This window comes from Neomonachus schauinslandi, chromosome 2 (genome assembly GCF_002201575.2).
Source record: "Neomonachus schauinslandi chromosome 2, ASM220157v2, whole genome shotgun sequence".
Classification (NCBI taxonomy): Eukaryota; Metazoa; Chordata; class Mammalia; order Carnivora; family Phocidae; genus Neomonachus; species Neomonachus schauinslandi.
The window spans coordinates 125635778-125663007 of NC_058404.1; the positions used below are offsets into that span (position 1 = coordinate 125635778).

Genomic DNA, 27230 nt, shown 5'->3' on the forward strand with positions numbered 1-27230 from the left:
ATTTCTCAGGGAATGTAGATACTGCTTTAAATAATTATTCAACAGTATGCATCATGTATTTGTGATCATTTTATAATAACCTCTAGGAAAACACTATTTGTGGTGCCTGAACACTATTATAAAATTAAAATTTTGCTCAAGATAAGGAATAAATGTCATTTTACCAGATATTATTGCCATATGCATGTATAGCCTTACAAAGATCCAATCAGAGGGTTGCATTTGCATCTGGATTTCTAAAATCATTTGAAACTCCCTATTAGCAAGTGCATATTCATATTCATTATAAGACTTCTTGATATAGCATGCTAATTACTTGCCTGCACTCTGGCTCCCAAACCACAATGAATCCTATTATAAAAGCAGATCACTGCAAACTTCAAACAGCATGCGTCCTGGAGATGCCTCTATTAAAGGAAGAATGCTGATGGAAAATCTTTGATCTTACCAGACGTGATGGAAAATACACATTTGTATTTGAGTAAATCTGTAGAACGAAGCACTTCCCCCCACCCTTAAGTAACCTGAAACCAATTTCAAGTTCCCAAATGCTCTTCAAAGCAGCCCGCCTTGGAAGTAATGCTGATGGCATTACAAATTTCAAGGCAGCTTGCTTTTTCCATCACAGGACTTCAAGCAGACTTAAAATTTTACTTTCAAAGAGGAAGGATATTACCTACGTTTACCCAAACCACTAACCTCTGGTTTGATGAGCAGAGTGTCATAGGTAATGAACTTACCTAGGGTAATGAATAGATGGTATATAACAAAGTATCTCAGAGCTTGACTAACGCAGCTGATTGTAGGGCATTCTAAGCTTTAAGTGTTGAGAGACTTCCTGCTTCAGTTCTTTCTTGTTCTAGTGTTGTTGACCAAAAGTTGGAATGTAAACTTAGGGCCTGTGGCACGACAACTGTAACCCAACTAATCAATCCATCTCCTCCTAAATGGGGCATCTATGAAGCTAAAGACAAAAATCGGTGTGTGCTTGACTCCTGCACCCACAGAGAGCCTGAGCCGCACAATTCAGAACATTCATACTATGAATAAACCCTGTAGCAGGAGGGTCTGTCTGTGGCTTCTTAAAAAGCCTCAGATTTGTGGTCAGTAGAAACATCCATGAGCCTATTTGGGCTGAAGGATACAGTGGCTCTAGTGAAGCTACCCTAACATTTAATTAGGTTTCCTGTAATTGCTTTAAGTAAAAAGGTGGGGAGGGGCAGGCGGGGGATGAGGAATGGAACCTGAAGTTATCATCTTGGGACACAAAATATTTGTGTGTGGTTTTAATATCCTGAGCCCATTTGTTACTGCCCTGCATTTTGGAAAAAGCCATTATAGTTCTGAGGAAATACACACTGCAGGTTTATCAGCCCTTTGGTGACTATAAATTTATTGCAACAACTTTCAAAGGAAGAGTTTTGTTTCCAGTAACTGAATTTCTGCATGAAGAGAGGAGGTATAAACAAGTAAAACAGGCAAAAGTATGAAATACTGGAGAGTGGAATAAAAAGAAAGGTGGGAGTCGAGGGGGAAAGCTGTGCTCCATCTTTCTGTGAACGTCTAGATATCAGAAAATGAGAACCATTACAGTAGGACAGGAAAGTGAGAGGCCCAAAGCAGGGATTAGGAAAGTGGAAAGGAAGTAGTGTTTTTTGTTAATAAGTTGGGATTTCTGCTGTGGAGATTGTCTTATTATTTGGACATTGACTAAAATAATACACTAATCTTTTCATAGAGGGGTGAGGGATTTAGATGCGCCAGTGACTTAAAATTATTTTTATTTTTTTTAAAGATTTTACTTATTTATTTGAGAGAGAGAGAGAGAGAGCATGAGTCGGGGGAAGGGCAGAGGGAGAGGGAGAAGCAGACTCCCCGCTAAGCAGGGAGCCCGACGTGGGGCTGGATCCCAGGAATCCAGGATCATGACCTGAGCTGAAGGCAGACACTTAACCAACTGAGCCACCCAGGCAGCCCTTGAAAATTATTTTTAAATGGTCACTGTATAAGCATAAAAGCCTTGCTAATTTTCAAGACTTTAAAATCACTTTAAATATATTTAATAAACTTTTGACCATAGAGTTGCCCCATCAGGATCTTGCCCTGCCTTGGGCTTATAAAATCCACTTTCCTGGGCTTCATTTCAGTTCAGGGACCCTTGAGTGGATCTATGTTTCTCTGACTCAAGTCCCATCAGTTCTCAATAGAAAATATTGCTTGTTTCCCCAGTGGGACAGCATCTACTTCTATTGGGTGTTCATTAATTTCCCTGAGGGCTTTTACCCATTTGAGCATGTTCTAGGTTTTAGGGTAAGTTCTGGAATACTCTTTTTTAGTGTCTTTAGATGACACCTTCATGTCACCTATACCAAGAAGTCATAGTCAAAGAGTTTAAGAAATCATACCTTCTAGGAACTAAGCTCTATAAATCTTACACATATCACACACATATATGTGTATATACACACACACACATATATATACACATATACACATACATACATATATACACATATATATACATATATATTAATTCTCATCTGATGATGTCATCTACTTGCTTAAAACACTTTAATGACATCCGTGACCTTCAGAAAGAAATTCCAAATCCTAAACATGGTTCTCAAACCATAGCAAGCATCTAAATTCTTTGAGTGCGAGTTAAACCACAAATCGCTGGGCCCAACTCTCAAAGTTTCTTATTCAATTTGAGTCTGGAGTGGGACTCAAGAGTTTTCACTTCCAGCGAGTTCCCACGTGATGCTGATGAAACTGCTCTGAGGCCACACTTTGAGAACCACTGGTCTACAGGACTGTGTATTGACTGATCGTTTTCTTGTCTCTAGCTTCATCTCATGCCACTATCTCTGTGTTTGGTGCTCAGCTGTCTTCCGGGTTCCCAATCTCCTCGTTCTCTTTCCTGCTTCTTCCCATATGTTCTGTCCCTCTCCCTATATAATTTAACCAACTTAACTCATGTTGAATCCTTCATACTAAGTTGGGTTTACTTGTTATTCACTCTCATTTTCTCTATACTTCTCCTTTGTAGCATTGAACACAATTGTAATCAAGAAAATAAATTGTATAATCTCTAGTTAATATGTACCCCCTTCACAATTATATAAGTTCATTGAGGGTAATGACTATCCTACTCATGAGAGATTCACAAGTCCCTAGGGCAATATCTTTTCCATAACTGATATGAAATAAATATTTGTTCAATGAATGAATACATGAATAAAAAGTACAAAGCAATATATTTCATCTTTCTTACTGTGCTTATACTTAACCCTAAGGGTCTTCCTGTTAGTTCTCTCAGTAAGCACTTCATTCTGATAGAGTGTGCAGGAAAATTGGCAGTTGCCCACATACATCGTTCAGATGATCCTTCTTGCTCAGTGCAAAGAGGCATTTTGCAGAATGACTCTCTGAAATAGATTTTGATATATCAAGATAAATACTCTTAAAATGATAATCCCAGATTCTTAGTTCAATTTGTGTTATGCAGGATTACATAATGCTGTAAAATAAAATCCAAATATTTGAGCATTTTAGCTGGAAGCTACTTTAACAGGATTTTGGTTACATTATAATTATAGAGAAACATTTGGGCTTTCAAAATATTATGCATAAAAAATATTATGCATGAAAACTTGAAAGTCATACATTTTTTGGATAGAATAGCAGGGATTTGTTAACTAAGACTAGTATTTTTTTTTTAAAGAAAGCAGTGCGCTTTAATAACTAAAAAACAGCTATAAAAATAACTTAGTTTTAGATGATCACCACATATTTATAAAGTACTAGGTCATATTATAATAAAACCTGATATATGACATGTATATATTTATGATTTATGTACTCATGATTATAGTTTTAGATCATTCTCATTCCTTGTGAAGAGTTAGGAGGATTCAATTATTGTAAAACTATGTAAAGCGTTGTAAAACTCTATATAGCTGTATGGTACCAGATGATACTATAATAAAATTGATATATATTTATATACATAAACCAATATATATTTATGATTTATATACTTGTGATTATAGTTTTAGGTTATTCTCTGTCATTTCATGTGAGGAGTTAGGAAGATTTAATCATTGTGAGGTTATGTGTAGCACACGGATGTCTTACCCATGACCTGTATAGTGGGGGTACGATCCTTAGAAGATGTGAAACTCATGTTCATGTTTGAATATACCGAGCAAGCTAACTCAGCAGAGGGTGAATATTTGTCGGACGCTTTGGGAAAAAGTGTAATTTTGTGCCGTGATAGATCTACTTCACTTTCATCTTCTAATGAAAGCAGAAGATCTGAAATAGCAAATCAGAAAATGAAAAAGTGGGGAGACAAATAACGGGAGCCAGAGGAAGATCACAGGTGGAGAGAGGCAATATCTGGGATGGTGATCGATGGCATCAAGATGGATCACTGTGGGGAAATACATGGTATGATGTTTTGTAGTCTGCTAGTACAAGCCTTCTCCTGACTTCAATCTCCGTTTCTCTTGGCAGGTCTCATTGTCCGGGAAGTGAGCATTGAGATTTCGCGCCAGCAAGTCGAAGAACTCTTTGGGCCCGAAGATTACTGGTGCCAGTGTGTGGCCTGGAGCTCAGCGGGCACCACAAAGAGCAGGAAGGCCTACGTGCGCATCGCATGTGAGTCTCTGTGCACGGACACCCTGGGCTTCAGAACCTAGTGGAATGTGGAGAAATGTAGGCCGTCACGGGCTCTAGATTCAAAGAACCCTGGTCAGAACTCCCAGATTTCTGCATTTGAGCTACACTCTCCTCTTAAGTCACCAGAATATCGTTTTTTGTTTCAAGACATGAACAGTTTCTCATGGGGCGCCTGGGTGGCTCAGATGGTTAAGCGACTGCCTTCGGCTCAGGTCATGATCCTGGAGTCCCGGGATTGAGTCCCACTTCGGGCTCCCTGCTTGGCAGGGAGTCTGCTTCTCCCTCTGACCTTACCCTTCTCGTGTTCTTTCTCTCATTCTCTCGCTCTCGCTCCCAAATAAATAAATAAAAATCTTAAAAAAAAAAAAAAAAAGACATGGACAGTTGCTCTTTTGGGATGTGAAAGAATTCGTGATATTTTTAAAAAGATCCTGAATTTTCTTTTTTTTAATCTGGTAAGAATTAGGCTACAGGAAAACCAGCTATATATTCCTTTAATGAGTTTATTCTTCCAGTGTGTTAGAACAATGTTGGTTAGTTTTACTATTGGAAATAGGAATTACCCATACAAAGCTTCTCTATTTATTTTTCGGAGCCATTCGAGTGCATCAAAATACACCTCTGTTTTCCAAGCTGTGCTAAATTCTGGAGCATTCATGTTTAGGGAGAGGTTAAGAAGTGCCTCACAAAAAAGGGTTCCATAATCAAATAAATGTGGGAAATTATTTTTTTTGGACAAAGTTAAGTAGGTTTATTCATTGCAAAATTCTCAAATTTTTAAATATGCTAATGTGTATTATGCCTAAGATAGAGATGTAGCCTGCAGCTCTTTCGGCAGGCCCCTTTTCTCAATGAGTGCTATTCACATCTGGAACAGCATGAATGCTGCTTTCATCTTCCGTAAGGTTCCATATTGAGATATTTTCTCAAGTCTGAAACTGCTGAAATCCATGTGAATTATGTCATTTGAACTCTTTTGTATGCCTGCATTTTATTAAATTGTTAGTAATGGATGTCAGCATCACCCACCTATCACGCGTCACTGGGTCCCAACCGTCTGGGCTCTGAGGCCTCTCCCAATTCCCTACTCGCCTCTTCCCTTCCCTCCTACTTGATCTAGGTCACAGCCGTGACAAACATGTCCCAGTTAGTCCCCAGGGCTCCCGTTGTTTCCCTTTTAGTCCGCCTTCCGTATCACTGCAAATGCAGTCTTCCTGAAACTCCGATCTCCGCACAGATCGCCTCCTGCCCTGCTAAAAAGTTACAGTGGCCTGTGAGATAAAGATCCCTTACGGTGCCATATGCCATCATACGAGTCCATTAGAGCTGGCATACAAAGTACCACAGACCGGGTGGCTTCAGCAGCAGAAATCTCTTTGCTCAGTTCTGGAAATGGCAAGCCTGAGGTCAAGGCCCAACAGTGTTGGCTCCTTCGAGAGCCTCTCTCCTGGGCCTGTAGATGGTTGATTTCTCCACGCCTTTGCACGTTCTTCCCTCTGTAACTGTGCAGACCCAAATTTCTCTTCCTGTAAAGACACACCAGTCACATTGGATTAAAGCCACCCTAAAGGCCTCATTTTAACTTCGCCACCTCTTTAAAGGCCCTGTCTCCAAATAAAGTCACATTCGGAGGTCCTGATGACGAGGACTTCAACGTGTGAACAGTTCAGCCCGTGACAACCGTGTTTCATGGTTTACATATTCACCTGTGTTTCCAGCTCCAACCACAGAGAATGTTTCCATTTTCATCACACTAGATTAGCAATACTTTGATGTCCGTGCTTTCCAGCTACTGTTCACACTGAAAGGTTTCACCCTTCTCTTATGTCTCTTCATTATTTGTAAACATTCATTTATTTAACCATATTTAGTAGCATTTACTCTGTTCTTGGGGCATTTGTAGGAATTGGGTATGGAGCCAAAAACAAACCAGGTCAAGATCCTTGCCTTCATGGAGTTTATGTTCAGGTGGGCAAGGGCAAACTCGAAATAAAATAAATAATAATCACGACCAGAGCAGATGGTAAGCGCAATGAAGAGAAGTAAAGCAGAAAAAGAGGGTATGTTGTGCTGGGGGTGGGTGGTCAGGGAATTCTTCTGGAAGATGTTGACAGTTGGAGAAACCTGAAGGAGGGGCAGGGGGACTCAGGCAGAGGGAGCAGCGAGTACCACAGATACCAAGACTCCTAGGCAGGCATGCCCTGGCCTTCGTAGGCAGATGGCCCGGGACACTGTAGGTGTAATGGCTTTGGTTCTTAGTTTGAGAGGAGAACTCTGGAATGTTTTCAGCAGAGCAATTCATGATCTGACTTCCGTGTTAGCAGAATCACGACTTGTGTTGAGGTAGAAGCACAAAGCCCAGTTACGAGGCTGTGTCTGTGAGAGATGTTAGACCTGCATAGATTAGAAGCAGTGAAGGGGGTGCAGCCTGGCTCCTGGATACAGCAGTTCCCCTCATCTGCAGGGGAATATGTTCCAAGACCCCCAGTGGATGCCTGAAACCGCAGATAGTACCAACCCCTATGTATGCAATGTTTTTTCTGTAGATACCTATGATAAAGTTTAATTTCTAAATTAGGCACAGTAAGAGATTAATAACGGTAATGATAAAATAGAACAATGATAACAATATACTGTAATAAATGTTAGTGCATGTGATCTCTCTCTCAAAAGATCTTACTGTGCTGGACTCGCCCTTCTTCTCCTGCTGATGTGAGGCGATAAAATGCCTGTGTGATGAGGTGAATGACAAGGGCATTGTGAGATAACGTCAGCCCACTGGTGGCCTTCTGATGCTAAGTCGGAAGGAGGCTCATCTGCTTCTGGACTGTAGTTGACTGTGGCTGACTGAAACCGCCGAAAGCAAAACGGCAGACAAGGGGGGACTATCGTATATTTAAGGGCGGACGGAGGTAATAGCTTTTGTTGAAAGATTGGCTGTGAGATGTGAGAGAGAGAGAGAAGAAAGAATGATTCAAGAGGCTTGAGCTTTTTGAAGAATTTGTTTCACATGTCCTGAGTGAAGTCATTCCTGTCTCATGGGTCTCCCCATGAGCAGTGTGTCCATTCTCTTCATATAGGGCTTGTCTCAATTGAATTATGTTCACTTGTTGTAACGTCTGTATTTCATGCCAGCAAGTTCTTTGAAATCAATTTTGATTAATTCAGTTTTGCTTAACTTTATATCTTTCGTGCTTAGCACAATGCCTAGAACATCATAGATGTTTAATAAATTTTGTTGAATTAGAACTGTTATAAAAAATTCCCGGTGAAGTTTATTAAAATGCTGTATATTAAACTTTCCTCTCAGAGCATATCTAAAGAGATTGGCTCTTTGTCTTATACGGATTCTCTATGAAATAGACTCTGAGATGGGGACATGCATGCAGGAAACGTAGTGAACAGTACTCTTAGGAATGGTACCTGTGGAGGAACGCAGGCCGTAGGATTGGGCAGATGGAGAAATTGAGCTTCAGGGCAGGTATGACAAAGGATGACCACATAGGGAGCTCTGAGCTCGAATGGCCCTGTAGAGTTGCCCCACCTTGAGATATAGGGGTGAGTGGGCCTTTGTTCCTCCACATGGACTAGTCAATGGATGTCAGCCCTTGCTTTACTCCCAACCCCTACCAGCTTATGTGACCTGGGTCAAGTCACCTCTCCTCAACTGAGGGCAGTTCCACCAGAGAGGCACAGAGCTGTCTCACAGGCAAAACTCCCAAAAAGTGGGGTCAGTCCTGAAAAGGGATCTCAGTGGCAAAACCCTACATTCACTATAATCGTCTACAACAACTCGTGAAGACTTCATTTTATTAATTATGAAGCTAAAAGATATTTTTAAACATTTTAAAAAGAAATAAGAAACTAATTGTTTTGGTCAAATATTTAAATGAATTCAAAGTTAGCTTTGGGCGCCTGGGTGGCTCAGTTGGTTAAGCGACTGCCTTCGGCTCAGGTCATGATCCTGGAGTCCCGGGATCGAGTCCTGCGTCGGGCTCCCTGCTCGGCGGGGAGTCTGCTTCTCCCTCTGCCCCTCCCCCCTCTCATGTGCTCTCTCTCAAATAAATAAATAAAATCTTTAAAAAAAAAAAAAAAAGTTAGCTTCTAATTATAATCAAAAGAGGTATAATGATATAAGACTAAACTTCTTTCTTTGCTATGTGTTCATTAATATCAATTATAATGAATATTTAAAATCACAAATTTATATTCCATACTAAATTGGCTTGCCTAAAAGCTGAAGTTTAAGGACTGCAGAGTTCCAAATGAGGAATCTCTTATTGTGCCAGTTCCATATATATATATATATATATAAAATTTCATAACATATGTATGGTGTGTGTATGTGTGTGTGTGTATATATATATATACACACTATATATGTCCCTATTCTCCACATAAAAATTAAATACATATAAGAACCCCATCTTTATTTGCAATGTATTACATAAACTTTGCTGAACGTAATTTGACATTTTCAAATAATAAGAAAACAAACTCTTTTAGTAAGAGATTAATTTGCCCATAGCACCTTTTTGTCTTCATGCGATAAGACTGAAGAACAGTTTGCCTGTAGTTCCATACTTTACTGAACTCATATGTGTGTATGGCCAAAGAAGACCATCCAATATGTAAAGATGTAGTCATATAGATTTATATCATGTTTAAAAAAACAAAAGGTTAAATTTCATTTCTTTTTATTAAGACTGATTTCTACCCAGCAAGTTCTTGCCAATATTGCATGAAGCTTGCAGATTTCCTAGTTTGCCCTGTTTCAAGTGAGCCTGTGGGGCTTTGCCCAGGAATATTTGACAGATGGCCATCACATAAACTGCAGTTAAAGTTTAAGTTTGTCTCAGGCAAAGATAACTATGATGCTAAGGTTAAATAAATGCAATTACATCTCACCTAATTAGACTTATACTCACATGTACGATGGAGGAGCTCATCGTTCTTTCACAAAAAAGCTCTATTTTCAGAAGTTTATAAGGCAGGAATGAATATTGGCTATTTGTTTATTTGCTTATAATATTTCGTTTATTCAAACTATGTAAAATATAAAAATTGGTTTGTGACGCAATCAAAGCAGAAGAGAATAAAAGGAACTATGGAAGTTAGAATGTAGCCAGGCACGGGCTGAGAACATGACATGCCTCCTCTAGAATGGCGCACATTTACTACAGGGCCATGCCAGTGTCCTCCGTGGGTGCCGTGGCTTCCACTGCAGAGCAAGGAGTTGCTTCTGAGAGACCTCAAGTCTATCCCAAGCAGAGCCTTTATGGCAATATGGCTACCAGTTTCATTGGGTTTTCTTCCGGTATCCCTTGTTCAAAAGCCAATGGGAAAATTCCTAGTGTTAAGGTAAGAATATAATTCAGGCAAAATGTTAGCAAACACTGTCATTCTTTGGGCAATGTCTTAGTTTTGATAGGGCTGCTATTTTGATGTTCTGATTGTTGTTGATGTGGTTGTAGTTGTTCGTGGGAAGGAATACAATGTCAGTAGCATAGTGGAATGGTTAGAGCACAGGTTTTGGAGCCAGGCTGACTTATGTCCAAATCCTAGTCCCATCGCTTACTAATATGACCTTGGTCACGTGACTTAACCCCTCTGAGCCTTAGTTTCATCAACCGTGAAATGCAAATGATAGGGTTATTTTAAGATTAAATTGGATAAACTTGTAAAGCATATGGCATAGTGCCAGACACAAAACAAATGCTCAGTGACTGATAATAGGTGTTCATAACAACCGATATTTGTGCATTTTGAAACTTTTCTGTACTCAGTTAACATTTTTTTTTTCTGAGTTAACATTAAAAACTAAAAAGTCTCTTCTTATTTTACAACTTCATGTCCCAGGCCTTGGCTCTCAGTCCTAGAGGATGAAATTATCTGCCAATTCACCTACAATTAGACTAATTTATCCCCCATGCCTGAGGATGAAGGAGCACTCCATATGGTCACCCTTCTCCTACGATTCAGGAGTCAGAGTGAATTTATGTGCACAGAGAATCCATCTTTCTGGGAATGGCAGGATAGCTCCTAAGGATCTTTTTCTTTATTCTTGTGCAAACCAATAAATCACAAAGGCCACTGGTGACAGATTGGAATATGATAGTTCCTGGGAAGAATGAAGGAGGATCAAGGTGGCCCTCTCTGCTCGTCTCTCATTGCTCATTTGTCCTTTTCCCTGGGATCAGAACCACCTTGTGACCACCTGTGGGTTTGGTCTAAGCCTTGTTCACATTTGTGAGTCTGTAGTGTCTCGCATATTATCCAGAATAGCAGTGTCCAGAGACATGTAATTCCAGCCACCTATGTCATTTAGACTTTTCCAGTAGCCAACCTTAAAAAAGTAAAAAGAAACAGGCAAAATTAATTTTAGTAATATATCTTTTAGTCCAGTATATCTCAACTATCATTCCAACAAAGTAACCGATATAAACAAGTGTTAATGAAATCCTTTATATTCTTTTTTTGCATGATTATCTTTGAGATCTGATGTGTTTACACTTACAGTACTTGTCCATTAAGACTAGCCACAACTCAGTTGTTTGAAAGCACTGGACAGATGGGCTCTAGAATTAATGATTAGAATGGTGACACTGTTTCAATCACTTTATTTCTCACCTCACATAGTTACCTTTTATTCTTTTAGTGAAAACACTTAAAATCTACTCTCTTAACAAATTTCAAGTACATAATACAGTGTGATTCACTGTAGTCACCATGCTGCAGAAAAATATCCCCAGAACTTATTCATTTAGTAACTGAAATTTATACCCTTTGACCAATACTTATGTGGATTAGCTCATTCAATCCTTGCAACAATTCTATATGATGGGTGCAATAATCACACTTTTACAGATGGGAAACCTGACAACAAAGGGAGATTAAAAATCCTGCCTGAGTTCACATCTGGTCTATGGAGAAGCTCTTCTGACCAGCAAGAGAGTCCATGCTTTTAACAAATACTCTGGGTACAGACAGGAGAAGAGGTGACAGTGACTTTTATGTCAGGTGGTATCTTATTTTCCACAGGCATAATGTTATAAACTCACTATTATTTTGTGCAGAGGTATCAGAAGGCCTCGGGTTCCTGCCTCTCTCCTATTGCTTGGTCTGTTCCAACCTCACCGGCTTCTTTGTTTCCAGAATGCAGTACACTCATTTCAAATACAGGCTATTTGTAATACCTGTTCCTTCCCACCTGGAATATTCTTCCCCAATTCTTAAATGTGGCTCAGGCTTACTTTCTTCTTTCATTCAGATTTCTGCTGAGGTGTCACCTCTTCAGAGGGGTCAACCCTGACCGGTTGAGCTAAAGCCCACTGACCCCAACTCTGTCACTCTCTTAATCCCAAACCTGCTTTAGTTTTTCTTGAGAGCATTTCTCTTCATCATTATTTGTTTCCTTTTATGTTGACTGTCTCCACCACCAGAAAATAAGCTTCACAAGATCAGGCACTTTATTTTCTTTATCATGATGCCCCCAATGCCTAAAAATAGCGCTTTGCACATGGTTGGTGCTAAGTAACTGAAGATATAAATAAATAGAATGAAATTGAATTAAACTGAAAGCATACGATGGGACAAAGTGATGATGTTATTCAATGCTAATGATATGTTCTTTTAGGAAAAATGTTGTATCACCCAAATAATTTAAGGACATCAGGTAGCATAAAGTGATTGCTTCTCTGCCCCCCCCACACACACACTTCAAACCTCCAGTACATTTTTGTACTTATTTTCTTCATAGCACTTACCAACTTTTCACCTACTATGTATTTGCTTATTTATTATGTTCATGGGTTGTAGTCTATCTCCGCCACCCCCTTGGAAAGTGAGATCCACATGGGCAAAGATTTTTGTTTGGTTTATTCACTGATGAATTCAAAATGTCTACAGTGATGCCTGCATAGTATAGGACCTCAATAAGTCTCTTAAAAGAATTAATTCATTAATATTTCTGGTGTAGGGCAGTAGTATCCTCAATTACATAGATGTAATCCTGTGAATTATTGTGAGTTATTATATAGAGAGGTCATTGCTCGTGGCCTTGTATGTTTCTTTTCCATTCCCTACATGTCTACAGGGCAGAAAACAAGGTTAAATTATACTAAATTATGATGACTTAACCAAATAATACATTTCTTTAACCAGGTGTTCCGAAAGATTTAGGTTATACCATGACAGAGTCTGGTAGCCTAACACCAAATAGCCTGGTAGAGTTCAGCCAGTTTACCAGCACACCAGAGTAAATGGCCTGTTCATTAACATGCATTTCTGAGCTGTGGTTTGATCCCATGTGCAACTGTTTAAGCCCCTAATAAGCCAATTATAACTTACAGAGGCCAGATTTTGTATTAGATAAGATTAACTGCACGATTGAGGCTTTTTTAGATAGTAAAACAGAAATCTTTAACCATAAATTTCTTCTTGTTTCATATAAATCTCAACTGTTATATTAAATAGTTCATCATGTGGTTCCTATTTCAAGATTAAAAGCCATAAGACATACCTGATTGCATCAGTCTGTATTTTCCAAACATATTTTCTATTGTATTTGTACAGAAATTCCCAAGATTCGCAGAGTTCCCACAAATCCATCGACATTTATAGCTCATGTTATTCTGAGAGGTAGACAACCAGTTGATAGAACACTGTCTCATAAGTTATATTTTGGGAGAAATCAGCTATCTATGTATTATAGGCAGGGCTGGTAACCCACTGGGCTAAAATATGTCATTAAAGTAATGTTTTATGCTGTATGAAAAGGGAAGGTTATGGCTAAACTGCTTATTTGCAAAAAAGCTTGTCTGCAATCATCGCATTCATTTCTTTGTACTCTGAGGAAAGAGCCTTAACTTTTTGATATGTCAGGTTCCTCATCCATAAAGTTGGCATGTTTCTTATTATTTATCCCTAAGATATACCTTAAAAAATATTGTGATGGCATATAATCATTTTTTTTCTAAAACTAAAGATGCAGTGTGAATATAAAAGTGTGGCTTGTATGGGTTTTTTTCTTCCTTTTCTCTGTAATGGATGTCATTTGCAGTTCTAGCTCTAAAATATTTATTTTTTAAAAAACCCTTTAGCAAAACTGAATACAAATATGTTTGTCCTATAAATGCCCCAAAGCCAAGAAATAAAGAAGAATGGCTTAAATGTGTTTCCCTTCTGCAGGAACTTTGTTCACTCAGGAGTTCTCTGTTTAAATGACCTCAGTGCAGTAAGGGATAGCCATCCCTGGGTAAAACTGAAGACATTGTCAAGATGACGCCTCTGCTGATTTCCTTAAAGATTATTCCAATCTCTATTTCTGTATATAAACTATGATATTATTGGAAGTGTTCATTTTTTTTGACCACTCCCTAAGAGTGGTCAAAAACATTACTTTTTTAAAATGTTGAAAGAGGTTACAAAATACAACTCCGATATAAGCCCCCAACAATCCTATGAGGTAGGTTCTGTTATTATCCTTATTTTGCAAACTGAAACAGAAGCAGGGAACTTGGTAACATAGATCTGAGTTGTAAACACACTGTGACACTTCTTGACTTTGCAACCTAATTATAGAGGAAACTTCATGTAGTTCATTTTTGCTGTTGGGTTGGTTGGGGTTTGTTTGTTTTGTTTTATCATTTACAATATTTGAGACGAAAGCAAGTAAAAAGAGAACCCCATCCAACCTTGTGTCCCTTACGTTTAACGATCACTGAAAGAGTTGCTGGATTTAAAAAAAAAAATCATGATTTTTAAAAAATTCCAGCCAAGATAAGATAATCTATTCTTGAAAAAGGAAACCATGGCAAACTTTTTAGGGTTCTGTGGCCTTAAGTAGGCATTTTTTACTTTTAATAAGTGCCCAAAGCTCAGAAGAGTAATCTAGTACTTTCGAAATATGCTCTACTGGTCAGTTCATAGCAGTTATTTCCCATTAACAGCCAGAGTTGGTGATTTAAGCATAAGTGGTACTCTACTATGACAACATAATAAACACCTTTTATCATTGTTGGAAGAAAGATATATTTTTTTTAAAAAGATTTTATTTATTTGACAGAGAGAGACACAGCGAGAGAGGGAACAAGAGGGAACCCAAGCAGGGGGGAGTGGGAGAAGCAGGCTCCCCGCCGAGCAGGGAGCCCACTGGACGCAGGGCTCGATCCCAGGACCCTGGGATCACGACCTGAGCCGAAGGCAGACGCTTAACGACTGAGCCACCCAGGCGCCCAGAAAGATACTTCTTTTCCTTCTAAAAACACAAGTATTATGACTCTATGTGGCTATAGAACTATTTCATTCACTAGAGTAGCACTTTGAAACTACATTAAAACAATTTTTTTTTTAAGTTTTAAAAAATGGTCAATGCCTCTCTGTTCATTGAACATGTAAAAAACTAATTGAAAATTTGGAAATCTGAAAATGTGAGTCATAGTAAAGCAACTGTGTTTGCTCAATGCAAGGACAGACCCGTGTCAGAAAGTGCAGAAGATGGTCAGAAAGCATGGTGGGTAACTGCACCGTGACCCTCTCTGAAAGAGGTGCAGAAATTCCCTAGATCAAGAGCCACGTTGTCAAGACCAGCTCAGTTTGGGAGACAAGAAACTTGATTCTGATACTTGGAGTGTGGCCTCTTGGTGGCAATAAGTAAGTGAATAAAGTAATTTATTTATTTAATTAAATATCCGTATAGCCAGGAACTCTGTAAAAGTTCAATAGCTACACTGATTTGGGGCTCGATGGAGTGGGTCTCTGAATGAGAACATTTACAGAGAGCTTTTAGGTAATAGCACTGCCCTCCTAAGGGTTTTTATGTGTATTCCTTTATTTGATCTTCACAATAACCCTAGGCGATAAATACTGTAATTATCTTCATTTTAGGGATGAAGAAACAAAAGCATTCAAACTTCCATAAGTACAGGACCAGGATTAAAGTCAGGCAGGTAAATCCAGGCTCCACACTCACAGCCACTGTATGGGATAATGGTCCCAAAGGCATCGGGGTCCTAATCCCTGGAACCTAGAAATCTTACCTTACATGGAAAAAGGACCTTTTTTGGACCTGCTTAACGATCTTGAGATGGAGAGATTTTCCTGGATTATCCAGGTGGCCCCTAAATGCCATCACAAATGTCCCTATAAGAGAAAGAAAGAGGGAGATTTGACACAAATAGAAGAGGAGGAGGCCACGGGACTGGAGAAGCAGAGATTGGAGGGAGGTAGCTACAAGCCAGGGAATGCTAGCAGCCACCAGAATCTGGACGCGACAAGCTGTGGATTCTCCCAGAGAATTTATGGAGGGAGTACAGCCTTACTGACCACTTGATTATGTATGGCCCGGTGAAACTGTTGACCTCCAGACTATGGGAAAATAAATTTCTGGTGTTTTAAGCCAGTGCGTTTCATAGTAATTTCTATCAGAAACAAATACAACCACTATGTAGACCCACATAATGGGGTAGCCGCCTTGTAAATAGTTGATGAACTTGAACAAGTTAGTTAACTTCTCAGGGTTTTAGATGCATTATCTGTAAAGGAAGAGGGTTGACCTGTGCAATTTCAAAGAATTTTTATAGTTACCAGAAGAGAAATTGTTCCCAGACCTTTGGTAATGGGGCTTGCCAGGTTATTTTGGAAATTGATTCTAATTCAGCATTTATTAAAGTTCTCCTATGTACTAAGCACCAAGCACCAAGATATATTTGACCCTAAAGAATTTTTTAAATGAAAAAAATTAGCATTCAATTGGCTGGAATTAGTTACTTTATCTTTTTTTTTTTTTTAAGATTTTATTCATTTATTTGAGAGAGAGAATGAGATAGAGAGAGCATGAGAGTGGGGAGGGTCAGAGGGAGAAGCAGACTCCCCACCGAGCAGGGAGCCCGATGTGGGACTCGATCCCGGGACTCCAGGATCATGACCTGAGCCGAAGGCAGTCGCTTAACCGACTGAGCCACCCAGGCGCCCTAGTTACTTTATCTTTTTAAAGTGAAACTTAGCAGTGATATGATATCCAATAGAAAGCTGGCCATAACTATGCAGACACACCCCATCTCAGAAAGTTCTGTGCAGTGAACTCTAGGGTTGGGGATGCAAATGCATCATATCTTGAATGCTAACTCCTACTTACTTATACCTCCCAGGGTTCTGTGCTAGGGAGGCTAAGTGAAGCTAAATCCAGACTCCATAGGGACGCCTGGGTGGCTCATTCGGTTAAGCGGCTGCCTTCAGCTCGGGTCATGATCCCAGGGTCCTGTGATGGAGTCCTGCATCGGGCTCCCTGCTCGGCGGGGAGCCTGCTTCTCCCTCTGCCTGCCCCTCCCCATGCTTGTATACTCTCACTCTCTCTAGCAAATAAATAAATAAAATCTTTTAAAAAAAAATAAATCCAGACTCCATAGAAAAGAATTTCATGACTTACTCTTCGGACACATACACTGTGAGGGAAGGCGGTGGTGCCGAACACTTGCTATTCCTACTCTAAAGAACAAGAGCTGAGCAGAAATTATAACCACTCTGGACAGGTTCCTCCTTACCTGAAAGAGCTTCAGGCTTTTGTTTACATAGCAACCATAGCAATGAAGACATTGGTTCGGGAAAGAATGTGGGGACGTATTTATCCTATGTAATCATCAAAAATTACAGAAATAATGACAAAGTGTCTTTCCAGCCATCAAGAAAACTTCTGGTTCTCCTGACTCATGTGCTAGTAGTTTCCACTTATTTAAAATGGAATCATTTCCATTTCTTTAATATTCTGAAATCCTAACATTTATTGCCTAACATTCTTTCTGAAAGTAGGCAAGAGAACATAAATTAATAATTATAAAATGTGAATTCAGAAAATGTTATATATGCAATCCTACTAACAGAAACAGCTTGGCCCACCAAGCTGTCTTTCTCAGTTAAGCATCTGAGAGTCCGAAGACAGAAGAGCTGTGGGGAGAAATCCGGGGGATCATCTCTGAGGTGAGAGAGAGGCCTCAAGAAACACTAAGATAACTTTGACACTCAGCACTGAGTTTGCTAGATCAATGTCTCAAAATGGCAATCCACAGGCTTCTTGGTTTGGCCCTCGAAACGTTGGCCCACACAAGAACTCTTGATAAAGTTTTAAGCAATTAACAACCTACGCAATTAGAAAAAAGAAATCATATAATAATTCACATTACCAGCTTCTGTTAGCAATCAAATACGGGGTCTGCAGTCCGCTGAGTCTGCATTCCTACATGACAACATACAGCTTATTGCTGAGTAACAAGAGTTAAAAAAAAAAAAAAACGTGGATTGGTTTTGTATCCTTGTCTCTATTAAAATTTAGAAATGAAAAATAGCCCAGGTGGGCATCATGTTTCAGTAAAAAAAATTATGGTGCCTACTATTCTATCATTTGTGTTACCTGCATGGTCCCCAGATGCACGTGAAATTTTGATCGCTATGCTGGACAATGTCAGCTGTCAGCCTGTACAAAAACTTTCCATACTGACACTCTGGAAATACCAGTGGAGGGACCATTAAAAACCAGGGGGTAAGAACCACAGTGCAGAAGCAGGCTTGCTTGGTTCCCACGGCCTCTCAAAGCCTCCCTCCTGCTGCCCTATAGTGTCTAGTCCAGTGCCATGTATAGCATGGGTATTCCATAAATAATCAGTCAATCACTGAGTGGTTCTCAGATTTAAGCACTGTGCATAAAACACACCTGTGGGACCTTTTACAAGTGTAGCTTCCCAGGGCCCAACCTGAGTATGAAATCTGCCTTTTTATCAAGCACAGCATGGTAGTCCCTAGATTTCTCTTTGTGAAACATGCTCTTCAATAATTAGCCCTCCCACATTCATAATTGTTTTGTCTCATTTTATTATGCTTATTTTGACTGGCAATGATAATACCGAATATCTGTAGAGTATGATAAATTTGCTAATGTGGGGAAAGGTGAGGTGGGGGAGTACTATCTTTTGGGCACATGTATTCCAGGCACAATGTTAGGATTTCATAGGTACTTCTTCTGATATAACCTTATAAATTAGTTACTATTTTTATGTCCATTTTTCAGCTGAAGAAACTAAGGCAAGGAGAAGTTACATAGTGTGCTCAAGGTCACACAGCTAGTTAAGTGGTAGAGTCAGACCTGAACCCAATTTTCTCTATGCAAAGACCCTGCTCTTAGCTACAATGTTATCTTGCCTCCTAGAACTTTCAGATTTTCACAGTGACCTACAATAAAAAATATAGTCTACTTCTTCTTACGCATAGAAATACACACAGATATGTTCATATGTTTGTGTGTGTGTATATATATTATAAATAGGTATGTATATATATACATATGTGTCAGTGTGTATATATAACATATAATACACACACACATGTATATACACACATACACATATATACACACAAAATACCCTGTATGATACCTCTTGGCATTTTCTGTTCATTCTATTTCATATTTTTTAATGTTGCTTTTTAATCCACTAAATTGATTTCATAACCCTCTAAAGGGTCATGACACACAATTTGAAAAACATAGCAATAAACTTTAAATTCCAAAAGAACAATAAGGAATATTAGATACTATAGTTTATAGACCATATGGCCAAAGTCTGTAAGAGAATGACATGCTGAAAATTGACTCCTATGAGCAATCATCTTTCATTCCAGAACTCTCTGAGTATTAATAATAGAAATCATTGGCGCCTGGGTGGCTCAGTTGGTTAAGCGACTGCCTTCGGCTCAGGTCATGATCCTGGAGTCCCGGGATCGAGTTCCGCATCGGGCTCCCTGCTCGGCGGGGAGTCTGCTTCTCCCTCTGACCCTCCTCCCTCTCATGCTCTCTGTCTCTCATTCTCTCTCTCTCAAATAAATAAATAAAATCTTTAAAATAATAATAATAATAGAAATCATTATAATAATTTATTACATGTTTTGTGCTTTATAATCTTTCAAAACCTTTTCAGATCCAACATCTCTTTTAATATTCACCAAACCTTATGAGATCTAAAAGCAACAAAAACAACAACAACAAAAAACCAACCAACATTAATAATATAATATGTCATTTATCTTATTATTCTGTGGAGTTTAAGGATTTTCATTTCCACCAGGACAGCCTATTGAACTGAAGTATACCCACTGGAGAATTCTTGACTTCCTGGTGTCAGCCTGTCACATTGCCAAGATTTGGTCTTTTAAAAAATATTGTATTCTAATAAATCTTTCCATACAATGAAGTAGCTTGCTGAGGAAATAAACATTTTTAATAAACATAAATCATTCTAAAACACTCAGAGTAAGAACACACTCATTATCTTTTTCGAAGAAAATAGTATCAGCAACCTTCCTGCTCAGACACAATAGGGGGATCTTTGGCTGATATTTTTTGGGGGGGTTCCATCCATAATCGGTAGGGCTTACTGGGCTTGGATGGTAGTGTGATGCATTATACACAAAACCGAGGCCCGTGCAGCCTCAACTTTCCAGTCGTAGGCCACACACATTCTTTTGGATGGTGTCAGACAGAGTTGCTAAAGGGATGGAGACATGGATTTCTGCCCCTTTTATAAATTTGCACATTGACAGGATGGGGCTTTCTTACACGCTGCTTTGGGTAGGCACTTCTCTCCCCATCTCTCCATGGAGACAGAAAATTAGTTCTGTCAACGTTAATCTGAATGCATTTACAATCAGCCAAGTTTTAATTTTAGTCTGCTTTTGTGATTGCTTCCTTGGATTTGTATAAAGAAGTTCCCGATATTTTTAATACCCAATCTTCTGGGACCCATTGTTTTCCCTGTTTTCTAACTCTTACCTGTACCTATAGACCCAAGTGTCCAAAAAGTCCATGAAAATTGTCCCGAGGGGAAAATTATAAGCTGTACCCTTCAAAGATTCATCAACTCCTCTATTACTTAAAAATGATTTCTTCTATTATTTCTCTTGGACACTGATCTGATTGGTATAGCTCCTTAAAGATCCGTCACAACCAAGAAGTATTTTATTCAACACAGGAAAACCTCTTTCCCCCTCAAACTCATGTTTAAAATGTTAGTCTGTTCAGTTATTGGCCCTTATATGTAGCCAAAGAGACCTCTGAAAGCATCCAGACATTTATTTTCATTTTACCAATGAAGAAGGTGAAGGGCACAGTCTTCAGACTCCCAGTTAGCCTTCCTTTCTGTTTACCACCCCGTCAGAAAGTGAAGTTCGTGTTTGCAGAATGCCATGATTGGCATAGTCCACATCATAAATAATTTGTAACCACAGTATTATTATTGTGAAAAAAATTCATTGAAAGCATCAAAATTTACAGTAAAAAAACGAGACGTCATGTGTGCCTATGCATGGAGGTGTTCTGAAAGGCTTTCTTTGATTACTGTGTAAATGGTAAATAGAAATCCATATAGTTTCAAGTCTGATTCTACATCTGCTAATTGGATTTTGCTGTATGGATTTAGTAAGCCAATATTCACGTTCTCAAGTAAACATCTCTCAGAATGCATGCATATGACAAAGCTGATTTTTCCTTTAGTCGCTGGACTCAACGCCTAGGTCAGAGGTAGGCCAAGTTGACTTTGCAAAAGTAATCTAGGTTATAATGAAAGGACTTTATACTTATTTTAGTATCAGCCTTAGAACTAATGGAAAGAAAACAGAAATGTAGAATCCTAGAGGTCTTCCAAGAGCAGAAATTCATCTCTTTTCCTGACAGGAATACCTACGTTATTCTGTACCGTTCTGTTTTACGTCTAATTCCTAGCTGACAAGTGTCCTTTTTCCATGCTTATTCATTCGTCACCCTTGTGTTCTCTCTGCCTGCAAGGCATCCGGCCTGCCTTCTATCACATCTCTACAGATGATAAAGGATATGCTTAAAATGTTATTACCCACCCTCCTTCGCAGAGTAACGTGGAGACCTACTGAAATTAGCAGCTGCTTTGCTGGACAGCCACAATATATTCTATGCTCATTACCCAACCTGCAAGCTAGAAAAGAGGTTTTATGACAGAAACTGAAAGGATTTTTCAGGAAGAAGTATTGCCTCGTGGGGGGTTAAATACGAGATCATTTTAGAAATAACATAAAATTTATATGGAGTTTAAAGCCAAACCACTAAAGCGAAATAATTATCAGGCATTCAATGATGGTTCAGTTCAACCTGTCCCTCCAAGTGTGTGCCTCTGACGTGTGGTCACCATTCTCAGTTAGGAAACAAGGATTCTCATAAGATGTGCCTTCATATGGCAGGAATTTGAAACCCATGCCAAAAACTACACTATATTCTAAAAATTATAGCATGCTGCATTCAGACCCATCGCCCCCTAATGGTGCCGCTGACTTCTGTCACCGTAAAATTTGGCAAAAGAGCAGTAGGTTCCCATGATGGTCATATTCCCAATGCCTGTGCACCCCTCCACACAGCTTGGCTTCCACTTGCCCTTCGTGCCTAAATGTCCCAAACCAGTCCCTTCTTCGCCCCTGTGAGTCTTTCCCTGGATTTGTCCTGTTGGCCTCCCAACTTCTTAAAACTTTACTCTCCTCTTAGCTCCTCTGACGCATGTCTGTTTGGTTCCTCTCTTGCCTTTTGGCTCATGCCATGTCATTTTGCTGGCAGCCTTTTCCCTTGAATGTTGGTGCCCTGCTTGTTGAACACAGTCTTTCCCCCGGTGATATAATCTAATCTGTTTCCCGTGCGTCAGCCATCTCCTAGACAACGAAGCGCAAATCTCCTCTGAGGACTTTTTTTTTTAGGTTCTAGGCCAGTGGTTCTCAGCTTTGGGTGGATTTTGCCTACAGGGGACATTAGGCATTGTCTGGTTGTATTTATTTTGCCCTGGCTCGGAGGGGTGCTTCTGGTTTTTAGTGGGTGGAGTCCAAGGACGCTGCTAAGTATTTTGCTGTGCACAGGACAGCCTCACCACAGAGAATTCTCCAGTCCCAAATACCGGTAGTGCTGTGGTTGAGAAATCATGATCTGGATTTATTGCACTTTCCATATGAGTATCTTACAGACACAGCAAACTGAACCTATACCAAATACATTGCCATTTTTCCTTTCACTTTCCTGCCTAATTCGGTACTATTTCATCTAGCGATGCTACCATCTTAACAACAGCAACAGAATTACTAAGAACATACCATTATTCTTGCCTCCTGGCACTTTCCAGATACCTGAGTCTTCCCGAATGTATGATCTTTTTATTTCTAGAATCTGCCTTCTCCTCTTCCTCCTATGGCTTCCCCCCCCTCACTATGACTAGCTGAGTTCAGGACCCCGTCATCCCTCCTGGTCTACTCAGATGGGTCCCTGACTACCTTCTGTCTCTTTACCACCACCTCAATCCATCTATCACAATGAGGGCAATGTGACACCTGATCTCCTTCATTTGCTTAAAAGCTTTTGAGGGTTTGCCATTCCTCAGCATGGCAGAAAGGCGCTTCACAACTAACCTCAGCTTACCTTTCTAGTCTTGGGTCTTTATCTTACACATCGTCATCTTAAGTACCTAATCAAGTGTCAACCAAAGCATATAATTAATAAATATTAAAAGAATTTGTTTTAGCTATTTGGATACATATGTGCCTCACTCTTATCCTTAGCCCTCATTTTGTGATATGCCAATTAATTTAACCAAGAGTGAGTCAGTGGGTTCTTTAATTTGAGAACTAATTCCAGTCATTATTTCTTCACTCTACCCTACATCAGATGGGAGTTTTTCAGTATGATTTTTTTTTTTTTACAAACAAGGTATATGTTGTCGAGAACATTTTATCCTGTAAAAGTTGTTCATTGTTGCTATTCTTTTTATTAGTGTCTGGCGTTTTGCCAAAGTTTTATCTTAATGCAGATCCAAAACAAAGAGAAGCTGCTATAGTGTGTTGTGCTGCCAAAGTGAGCACAAAGAGAAGCTACCATGTTAGAAGTGACACAGAGGAGAAAAGTTTTAGATGTTTGTGTTGGAAGGACACAGACGGACCAAAAGATGTGTGAAAGGGATGTATGTAAGAGCAAAATATGTACAAACCGAGGCTCAGCATATTCTAATATAGCATGGATTATTTTGCTGTAAACCTTTGAGTAATCTGATAGATATGTTACTTATATGTAAAATAAGGACATGGTTTCGGTAACTTGTAAGTTCTAATAATTCTGTGGATTTTAAGCGGTTTCTTTCTGCAATATACTCAATTTCTTGATAATCGAATTACAAGAGGCCTTCTGCCAGAAATTCCGTCACCATTTGGAGAGCCCCTTGTCTTACCTCAAATCGCACAGATCCATAATTTTCTCACAACCCCTAAGCTCCTGAAAGTTTTCTTATGCCAAGAAATTCAATAAATGGCAAGTATGTAACAGTGGATTTTTCTCTCTATCCATTCTTCCAGATGGTACTTTCTGATAGCTCCTTGAAAGGCATTAAGGATATGACCTCCAGAGTCTCTGGGTTTCCGCCCATAGCTCAGTAGGCTAAAATGGTACTTTTCAATTCTTAAGCCTTTATCAGGGCCATGGCATGAAAGGATAGAAGCATTAATTTATAATCAAAATCAACAGATAAAATTCCAATAACTTTTCATTGGAAGAAGCTGAAACTGTACATGTATGAAATAAAGTATTTGGCATGTTTTTGGTTTGGGTTTTTTTTGTTGTTGTTGTTAATGTTGCTTCAGAACTCTATGGTTGGATTATTTATTTTTTAATTTTGGTGTTTAAAATTACAAACTGATTTCTAATATGTTTGTGTCCACTTATAACAATTTTTAAAAGTCTACTGCATATATCTTAGCAACTGTAACTATATAAATATGTAATTAGGCAGTTGGTATATTTGAGCAAAAATGACCATTTAATCTTCTAATTGAAGAATGGCTACATAATTACATATTGAGATATTTCTAGACTCATCCTCCTAGCTCCTCTTTTTCTTGCTTCCTGTTTGAAACACCTCAAGAAGTTACATTCATTCTCTCAGGCCTCCAGCATTCTATTTCCCACTCTGAAACATAAACTTCCTCTTGAGTTATTGATCAAAAGATGTCAGAGTTATTACAACTTTAATAATACCTATTATGAAGAAAGAGAAAAATATTTATGTATATAACAGACTCTGTGTAAGTATCATGATAATGGGGCTCTTTGGATGAAAAAATGTGATCACCATAATTGATGATCAAGTAATACTAAGGAAATGCAATTAATCATTTTCACTGATTGTGTAAATGAGGTTCTCCAAAGCATTCCATTGAAGATTAAAGTAGAAGCAGTTAATAGCCTCTGAATTTCATGTTTTCCACCACACAGAATATAATAGCCCGGATTATGGTACAGTACTAACAAAGTGTGGTTAAAAAAAATAAAAAGAGGGGCGCCTATATGGCTCAGTCATTAAGCGTCTGCCTTCGGCTCAGGTCATGATCTCAGGGTCCTGGGATTGAGCCCCACATCCAGCTCCCTGCTAGGCAGGAAGCCTGCTTCTCCCTCCCCTGCTCCCCCTGCTTGTGTTCCCTCTCTCGCTGTGTCTCTCTCTGTCAAATAAATAAAAAATCTTAAAAAATATATAAAATAAAAAATAAAAATAAAAAGATACATAAAATACTAAACTGGGATATTTTTATATCATTTTCCATAAATAAACAAATGTTAATTATTAGTTTTGTCATGTATTTTATTACCTGTGCTTTCCAGATCTACGGAAGACATTTGAGCAGGAACCCCTGGGAAAGGAAGTATCCTTGGAACAGGAAGTCTTGCTCCAGTGTCGACCACCTGAAGGGATCCCAGTGGCTGAGGTGAGTAACAAAAATTCTTTGCATTTAGCAATTGGCACTTAGTTATTCTAACAGAGGCCTAATCCATGGCTAATGGGGCAGTGAATTAGGGTATGGCATGATGAATGGTTGGGAATGGAGTCCTAACTGCCTGCTGCTGGCAAAACAGATTGATTGGGGACTGATTAATGACTTGGGAGTCAATTAGAATGCCCCACTGGACAAAGCCACAGGCAGCTTGGTTCAATTTTGTCATTCTCTTTCAAGAAATCAGAAACACTGCTTTATTGTATCTGGCACTTTTCATATAGACAGGTGGTAAGACAATAATGTACTATCAATTTTATTATTATTCTTGAGCATATGCAACAAATGTAAAAAGGGTGTGTGTATGTGTGTGTGTATGAGCCTGTGCACCCCACATAGACATTGCCTGTTCCATGATGTAATCTAAAGGCCATATCTACACACCATGAATAGAAACATGCTTGAGAAATAACAAGTGTCAATTAGTTTCCTACCATGAACTTTCTATCAAGCTCTTCATTTTCATTTTTTGCTTTTGCTAAAACAAAGCCTGTTGATTGTTAATGAAGCATGACGAATCAGATACATACCATGTTTTTCATTAGCACCAAACCATACAGTTGTCCTTTGCAAATGCCTGTCTGTGGGGGATAGGCCTACATGACCACAAGAGAATACCATGCCCTCCTTGAGCCATTCACCATCATAAAGCATACTTGTTAGGAAAATCGTCTAATACTGTGTCTTTCATTTGTTAACAAATAACTCTAAATTCTCAAAAATGCTACCTTTTATGATTTTTAGGAGACATCCTAATAGGGCATCAGACGTTATTGCCCTAGCTAATCCGGTGTTCTGTGTGCCCAGACACACTTCAATTTGACAAGTGACATACATCGCTGCCAACTTGTTGGTCCTTGTTAACCTCTAAACTATATTCAGTCCTTTGATATTTTTACTCTTTATTGCACGTATGGAAAGAGGCGTTTTTTAGTTGCCGCAGTTTGGGTCTGCATATGGACCCGCTGGATTTTTGTGTGTGTATGTGTGTAAAAATGAGCCCTGAATTCTCCCTATAATTATTGACACATCATCGTTCAAAAAAGTTTTGTAGCTGTACACTTACTATTAGATTTGTCATAGTTTTTCAGTCTTTTGAAGGTTGAAGCAAAGGTGGGAGTCAGCTCCGTTAGCTGGTCTCACAACAACAAGATTAAACATCTAATTGCTCTTTCCAAATTATTATTAATAATAAATGAATTAGAAATTTAGGCAAGGCTCTTAGAAAACAACTGTGTTTTTTTCTCTCACAGCCATTTATATCTCTCCGTGTGCCAATGCGAAGCCTCAAAGTAGCACTCTTAATGAAGCTTCTTGTTTTACTCTGAAAGAAGAGAACTATTGTTTGCCTTGTAACTGGCATCCCATGGTACTTTCAAGCAGCGAGTCGGAGACTTTGCATGATTATAGCTGTTTTATCCAACCACATCAAGACTTTATCTTCCAACACCGATATACAATATGATTTAGTGTAATGAAAGGAGGCAACTCTTTTCTATTCAGTATTTCATTTCACTTATTATAATAGTGCATCTGTCTCCTTCATTGTATTTTTAAAAATTCTAATGCAAACCGCCATTAAACTGCCTTAAAGACCAAAATATATTCTGAGTAACATGGGCATCCATAGCCTCATTTTTACCCAGCATTTCTTACAGATTGCTGATCCCTGCAAAGACTTTCAGTGA

The 27230-nt window shown here is 39.0% G+C and overlaps 1 protein-coding gene across 1 annotated transcript in view; it reads left to right on the forward strand.

The window, feature by feature from the left end:
* The window catches only part of UNC5C (unc-5 netrin receptor C), a 340887-nt gene that overhangs the window by 224176 nt on the left and 89481 nt on the right, over positions 1–27230 (forward strand). Inside the window, exons 3-4 of the mRNA XM_021680394.1 lie at positions 4519–4662; positions 25373–25476. Coding sequence (XP_021536069.1) covers positions 4519–4662; positions 25373–25476 — 248 coding nt within the window. The remainder of the gene's footprint in view (positions 1–4518; positions 4663–25372; positions 25477–27230) is intronic.